General features: G+C 35.8%; 1 protein-coding gene across 4 annotated transcripts in view; it reads left to right on the forward strand.

Annotated features, from left to right (window-relative positions):
• PPP2R5E (protein phosphatase 2 regulatory subunit B'epsilon) overlaps positions 1-7,933 on the forward strand; it is a 77,409-nt gene extending 69,476 nt beyond the window's left edge. For 3 of the 4 annotated variants that reach the window (XM_055715722.1, XM_055715723.1, XM_027802563.2), the window contains 2 exons: positions 657-758; positions 3,390-7,933. In XM_055715722.1, coding sequence (XP_055571697.1) covers positions 657-758; positions 3,390-3,489 — 202 coding nt within the window. In that variant the 3' untranslated portion in view covers positions 3,490-7,933. The remainder of the gene's footprint in view (positions 1-656; positions 759-3,389) is intronic. The other variant, XM_055715724.1, reaches the window with a different exon arrangement.
• Positions 7,934-8,209: the final 276 nt, after the last annotated feature.

Here is an 8,209-nt window from a genome sequence, read left to right on the forward strand (position 1 = left end):
ATTATGTGTATGTATATAAATATATAAATTTATATATATAAAATGCATAAGTTTTCATTCTTTAATATGTATGTACACACACACACCGTTTTACACAGATACTGCACCACTCATCTGAAGGATTTACGGGTTTTTAAGAATTTTTTTACTGTACCAAAGTAAAAATGAATATGAAATATATATGAGTACAAGGAAATCACTCTTGACATACAGCTTTGTATTTTGCATAGATGCACTGAATATTCAGCTTCATAGAAAAATTATAAGGAAATATGAATCACTCCTATTTTGTGTTTAAATTCTATTCTTCCTGCCAGCATAGATGATTTGAATCCCTGGAGTTGCATTCAGAATTGCTCCACAGCATGAGGGAAGAGTCGTCTATAGTTATATGTAATAGCTTTCTGTTGTTACCTTTTACCCTGGAGTTTTGGTTTGCTCCATTTAAGTAGTCAGTAGAGACATGAAGGCTGATTCTCACCTTTAAATATGTTAATCAAAAGTAGTTTCACTGAAATCAAAGAATTTACATTATCATACTTGCAAGAGCAGAACCGGTTGCAGAAATGCTGGTAAGAGAAGACACGTTTATTTCATGTTTGTTTTACCTGAAACTAATAAACTCCTTTCTTTTTTCTTTTTTTAATGTTTCACAGGGCTATTGTGGCTTTAGTCTACAATGTGTTGAAGGCATTTATGGAAATGAACAGCACCATGTTTGACGAGCTGACAGCCACTTACAAGTCAGATCGTCAGCGGTAACTTTTTAAAGCTTTTTTTGTCAGCTGTGCATAAGGCCTGCTGTTTAGTTTTTCCCTTACACTCAGATGCGGTTGCATAGATGCAATGCCTCATTTTTCCCCTTGCATGCTCTTTAGCTTTCCTTTGCAAGATATAAGATAATATCATGCACAGGTTGTTCTTTTACCCCTTATGAAATACAGTATCCATTGCATTGCTGGGAATCTGTATTCCTCATGGAATTTCTTTTGACTCTGCATTCCAAAAGACTTAAATGTATCGAGATCTTCAATAGTAAAAGAAAACCAAGGTTTTAAAGATTAACACTTTACTTAAAGGCTTCAAAAAAGTTACACTGAGGTTTGGAAAGAGACATGAGGGAAAACCCTAAGATTTGATTTTCCAAACTACTGTTCGTAGGCTAGATGTAACCTCAAAGCAAAGAGACATCTCTCAACTCTTTCATATCTTATTCAGAGGTCTTGCTGTGTCTGTCTTCTAGCATGCCGGCTCCATTAGATACACCGCTCATACGAACATTAGTTCCACCCTAGTAAAATGCTTTTTGTCTTTTCTTGTATTTTCCTTAATTTTCATTTCCCAATTATAGTGCAGCATCTTTTCTCAAAAGTTACAGCTTATCCAAAGTGTTAGGTGAAAACAGTGAGGAAACTTGAGGAAGTCTGAGGAACAGTTTGCAATTTCATTTAAGTCATACCTTTTCTGTGACTCAGGGTTCCCTCAGGCAGAGCAAAGGGCACTGTATGTGCTCAGACTTTGTTAGGTTCTATGGCCTGTGAAGTCTCCTGGAGGCCACGTTTTTTAAATTGTGTGGCCAGAGTCACACTGTCCTTGTGTTCAGCTTCGCTGTTGTAAGAAACAAAGTTTAATACACACAATAAATAATCTACATTTAATAAGTTAGTTCATTAATACAGTATTTTACTTTTAGAGGCTTGGATGCACCTTGCCAGATCAGTTCTGAACAGGTGTTGATAAATAAGGCTTAATCTGCTAGTGCAGTTGAGGCAACACTGTGTGGTTTTCTAGCAGAAAAGGCAGAGAATCTTAGGGATGGTCATCTAACCCAGCCATTTGCTGAGGAGCTCAGTGACTTGAACCAATTTGTGACTGCGCTTTGCCTCTTAAGGCGAGGAACTCTGCTCTTAACAGGACCAGGCACCGTAGTGGTATGTCCCGTGTCTGGATAAGGGGTAGGGTTTATTGACCGAAATGCACAAAGAATTTTTCTTGAATCTACTGATGTTGTATCTCACATCAAGGCTGGTGCTAACCATTTCACCATTTTTATTTACATGTTTTAAAACATGTAAATACCTTAATGTATAAACTGGGATTTTTACCTTAACGATTACAGAAAATCTTTGGCATCTTAATGAAATCATATTTCAAAAGGGCAGCTTTGAGACCACTTAAAGCTTGAGGAGAAATATGTTAAATGTTAATGACTGATAGGTCAAATAGGTAAGTTGGCTGAGGTGATCATCCTCTAATAGTCTTTTAGGTAAGCAGGCATATATTTCTTAATGATTAGAAGACAAATACGGTAAGTAGCCTGAAAATGTCAGGCTATTTCACGTTCTTGTATTTAATTTTAAATACTTTAGAATCTAGTGACGGTGGGCCCTTTTTTCCTCCTTCTTCTTTACTGTTTGTCAGGGATTTATCTGAAAGCTTTTTGTATTTTTATACATTTAAAATACTCTTGGGAAATCAAAGTTTCAAATAAATGAACCGGATGTTGGCATTTGGACTGAATCAAGATGTGTAGGGATGTTTCTAAGCTGCTGAAATATTTTTCAAGAATTCTTTTCTGTGACTGGCAGAGAATCTGTATTTCTATAACTGTTAGATTTCCATTTCATCTGAAACTAAAAGGTAAGGTAATAGGAATTGAAACCATTTTGTACCTTGCAGTGGTCAAGGAAGTTTATTCAAAGCAAGCTATGACAGAGACAGGAAGTTCAGAAAGCAAATAACGCAGATAAAGTAAATGTTAGGTTAGCTGTTCAATTTTATCAAATCAGCCATTAAAGTCTGTTATTAAAGGAGATGCTATGTAGATCTTGTAGGAATTTGCTAAGGAAAATGAGTAAGTCACTGAACAAAAGGCACGTCTTGTAGCTTGAACTTCCCCTTGGCTGGTACCTAAGCTGTATGAAAGTGACCAGCCAATGTAAGTCAGAACAGTGGTTCTAAAAGAATAAGGGAATGGTTGTTCTAGAAAGTGCCTGTTATATGTATGATTAAAAAAATACCTTCCTTAAATAAATAAATCTGAAAATAATTAAATGTAAGTTGGTCCTGAAATGTAATTTTTTATAATCATGATATATTTGTTCCATAGTAGATGTCCACTGCCATTTTTTTCCTCTGCATTACAAATGAGTGTCTATGAACACTGTCACTTTGTTCAGTTTGGTTTATATTGTTTCCGTACTGTTTCGTTTAGTGATACTGATGGTAGGTATCAAAAATGAAAAAAAAAGAAAGAAAGAAAAATTAGGAAAATTGAAGTTGTGTTCAACAAAATTAGTGCTGCTAATTAATGTCAACTTTATATTTTTTAACATAAATATTCTATAGTCTTCTGTCCTGCTAACTTTTTGTCTTATTTCATCTATCAGTGAGAAGAAGAAAGAGAAAGAGCGTGAAGAACTGTGGAAAAAACTGGAGGATTTGGAATTAAAGAGAGGTCTTAGACGTGATGGAATAATTCCAACTTAACACAAAAACAAAACAGCATTATTAACCTGTGGAGTCACACATTTATGTAGTAGAAGATGGAGCAACAGTTTTCTGTATTGTGCAACTTTACAGTAGATTTCACATTTGTTTCATTATTACAACAGCACTGTATATACCTGTCTCTAAGTAAAGGAAAAAAAATAAGGACTTTAATCCAAAGTTTGGACAGCAGATGGACTTCTCAGAACTTTGCAAACATAGTCATTGTTTTGACCCTTCTTTAAAACCAGTCTTCAAAGATCTGTTGATGAAAATTGCGATGTGGAATTCCATTGTGAGGACCTGTTCCTTATTTATCGTTAGCAGAGAGTATAATACAACTTTCAAATGTGAACAATCTTAAAATTTAGCTTGTCTTTCTGCTAAACTGTTAAGTGTATTTATAGTAAAAGAGAAAAAAGACTGTCATTTCCTTATGAGTTTGTGTAACATCCTCCTTCTCTGGATAACTTTACTGTAATTTGACTTTTCTTCCTTTTGCACATCTTCATAAGTTGAATGTCCATTCAGATCAGGGCCCTGAAAAACACAGGTCCTGAATAAAAGTTTTGTTTACTGGTGTGAGCATTTTTTTTTTAGTACCAGGCTGTCTCTGGTGCTTCCTTAATTTGAACATTAGGAGTTAAAAAAAAACAAGTAGGTGATAAACATAGTAGTAAAGGGAGCTTTGGATTCATGCACCTATTTATTGCAAATCCAAATTTGTGTCCACAATCCTTTAAAAATGGGCAGTGGTAACACCCTGGACTTCAGTACCTAACCAGTATTAGTGATGCGGCATTGGACACACATACGGAACTTGTTTTAGAAATACTAATTGCTAAATTATTACAGTATGTTTTTATTCGACCATTTCGAAAGAATAGACAAGTGCTAAACAGTGCAAGGATGAAACTGATCTCCAGTGGTTATGGATCTAATTGGAAATCGAGTTGAGATAGCAGTTTGGACTGTTTGGAGTTGTTGCCTTACTTTTTAATATGTATTTATAAAGTGTTCCAGCAAAAGAGGATGTAGCCTCTAAGAAACATACTGTAGTGTTTTTGTGGTTCTAGTACTATTACTCATCACAGTACCAGCCCTATGGTCTTAGCTGGAAAGGATTCTGGATAATATACTTCTGCATTCTCATCTGGATGCTCATTCCTAACTACTGTATTTGTTACCAAAAGAGGTTCTACAAATGCTACTGAAAAAAATTCTGGAAATCCTAATGTTCTGAGTATTAATAATAAAGTTTAAAATGCTTTTATATCAAAGGTGCATTGTGACCAAATTGTTTAAAACAAAAGAAAAAAAAACAAACACAAAAACAACGAAAGAGGGCTGTATTATAAGTATACATTATTGGCTATCTGCTTTGTATTTGAAAGTGGAATCTTACATCTTTGGTAGGTAAAATGCTGATAAGACTTATGTACAGTATATATTTAGCTAATGCAGTTGCATTATTATATACCGAAAGGTATGTGTTTCAGGATTTTTCTCCAGGATGCTTTTGAACTGTTATAGACGTATGACAACAGTGAATTGATAATCCTAAACCATCAATCCAGCAGTATTTACAGTATAAAACTGAATTGGTGTTCATGAGTCTTTGTGATAGTTGCAAACATGAATTTATGACCTGTTGCCATTGATAGAAATACAGTATAAATACAAGCTTGTATATTTTTATTCCTACCATTTAAATATACAGTAGGACTTGAAGTTTTCTTGTTTTCAGGTGTGGAAAAGAGGTAAAAAAGAATTCCCTCCTAGACTACTGACTGTTTCAGGATTATCAGGTCACAGTTTGTATTCCTGGGTCTGCGCACACAAATGTTGTGAACAACGATTTTGTAAAAACTTGGCACTGTTAATTCTGAAAAAAACAAACGTGGAACTAGTCTTATGCAACACCAAACACAACATGGTTTAGTGGGATTAATATGAGCTTCTTTTAAGAACATTGACTGGGACGCAATGTAAATTAGGCAGTTACTGTCATAGTTGAAACATTTTATTTTAAAGTGCTGAAGCAAAGGTGCAAGCTGAAATACTGAAGATTAAATAAATTTATAACAAATCATATCCCTTAGCCCATTGATTTTGACAGTCTTTCATTTCTGTTACCAAAAAATACTTGCTAGTGTGATTTCTGTGTGAAATGATCTTGCTTTACGAGAGGGTGGACTTAAATTCATGCTCAAAGACTATGTTCAATTGTGAAAAACTGAGATAGAATGCAATGCAGGAAGAAAAGATTAATATTTTCCACCTGGTGGAGTAAAACACAACAATATGAAATTAGAAAAAGCACCTTGTCCTGTACTTAGAGTTTAGGTGAGTGTTGTTTGTTCATAACTATTTTTGGTTTTGACATGATATTCTGGTGTTGATCATACAAAACTGATGAGAACCTGATGGGTTGCAATATTTTGTTAACCTCTGATGTTACCTCTGATGTGGGGATAGTGGGGAGTATCTAAAGTTTATAGATGATTTATCACTTCCGAGAAGGAATGTTTCTTTTTAAGTGAACGAGACGATGTGATATTAGTCACTTGACTCTAAAAGGCTGATACGACACTAGGTTGCACGGTGCAATGTACATGAAGAAGCACTTGCCACAGTGATACGACCGTACCCCCGGGATCCACTGTTTGCCGCGATCCAAATGCGATGCCCTGGCGCTCTGCAGAGCTCCCACTGGTACCCACTGGAGTTGTAGGCAAAGGCGGCGGCAGCATATGGGCCCAAGTGTGATCAGTGCGTCTATTTAATTATGCTTTCATTTGCTTTTTGAGTTCCAGAAACTACCTTATTTGTGTAAATGTTTTTGTTAAGTGCTCGTACAGCAGTTGTTGGGTGGTCGCTCGTATCCTGTGCCATATTGGTTTCAGGAGAAAGGGTTGCTCTCTGGTAAAAGGAAAGAGCTGCATTTTCAATACTAGGGCATTGCATCAGGTTGTGGGGATAGAACGACTGTAGAAGTTCCTCTCATATACTTTAAATTGGGCACACATTGCTTTCTTCATCTTGCAAGTCTCCCTTATTGTTTTCCTTTCATTGCTTTTTGAGTGTTTTTTGTCTCTCTTCCAAAGGTTGGAATGCTTTAAATAAAAGTATTCTAATGCCATTGGAGTGTTCGCTAGCGGGGTTACAGTAAATTTAATCTTGGTTTTGTTAGCATAAATAAAAGGATTTGATTTATTTTTTTATCTCCTCCTATATATGGAAAAATCAAGGGTGTTAGAGCCAAGAATTGCTTGAGTAAGAAATGCAGCAGCTGTACTTAAATGTGCGTAAGTACAGCCTCAGGCTCTCATGCTCCTTATGGAAAGGAAAATGCATTAGGAGCTTAAAAAACCTCTTTATTGTTTTGTGAGGAAGGGGAAAGACTAGATTCTTCTCTTCCCAAGTAAAACTGAAATAATCTGCTTTTATTTCTGTCTTGGAAAACAAAGATGGCCTTTTCTCTTAATTGTGTAACAATACCATCCCAAAGCAGTTGCCCTAAAACAAGACGAAGGTGACAATGCTCAAGGTTGAGGAATGTTTTTGTTTACATGTGGCTTTTTTCATTTTTGGCTCACCTGCTTCCCTTAGCAGCTCTGGAGTGAGCCACAAATTAGTTTTTCTAGTTGGTATGTGCAGCAGATTTTGTATAGCCCAGTATTCTGTTTTGAAGTCTATGAAGCCGTATCTTGAAACAAAATGGAATTAATTTTGATTGAAAACTTTTATCCAAGTGTTGCTTCGCATCCACAGAAGCATACGCATTTTATCATGACCTCTCTGAATACAAATTTTTGTTATTTGGATCACTTACTGTAAATATGTTGTATTCATAACCTCATGTAACAATGAGGAGTTTTCAAATATAAATAGTACTGATACATTTCTTGTTGTTGTCCTATTTTTGATTGTAGTATAGCGAATGACCTGTCATGCTTTTTGTTTCAAGGCTAGCATTAGGTTCATAGATCTTAATATTTTAGCATTTCATTGTTTAAGCAGGAGAGGGCAGCAAAAGTTCATTTTTCCCCATAGGAATGCTCTGGTCCATTACTGTTTTTAAATTTAGATGCATTTAACTATCTGTGGGTAGGGGGGAAGATGAAACATTTTTTATATATATTAAAAGGTGCATATGAAAATATATAGACTGGTCCAACCAGACTGTGAAAATGTCTTCTACTCTACACCGAAGTAATAATAAAAGAAGAATACCTTCCACCTCTGGATAAAGTACAAGCAGGTCTTAAGCTCTTGGATTCAGATGTCATTCTTTGGAAATAGTTTACTTTCTTAAAAATGGTATCAAAGAAACTCGAACTCAATGGTGCTCCCAGCTATAAATGTGTAATCTTCCTCTTTTGCACATGCTCAAGAGGCTCTGTACTGCGGGCGCATCTAAATAAAGAAGCAATGAAGTGTTTTCCAGGTGCTTGGCTTTTTATTCCACCTCCCCCCATCTAAACTGCGGTGAACTTCAGCGATAAGTTACCCCCTCGCATGTATTGAATATAAGAGCAGGTATCTGAGGAAAAACAAACCCAAACAATGAGGTGGTAATACAAGTTGCTGCCAGAATTACTGTAGAAATGCTCAGTTTTCATTTAAATTTATTTTTTTTAAAGGTCCTCTATGCTGATGAGCATCCTTGTACTGCACACAGCCCAGCCTGTGAGGGAGGCAAAGAGCGGTGGATACA

The sequence above is a fragment of the Falco cherrug genome, chromosome 7 (genome assembly GCF_023634085.1).
Source record: "Falco cherrug isolate bFalChe1 chromosome 7, bFalChe1.pri, whole genome shotgun sequence".
Taxonomy (NCBI): domain Eukaryota; kingdom Metazoa; phylum Chordata; class Aves; order Falconiformes; family Falconidae; genus Falco; species Falco cherrug.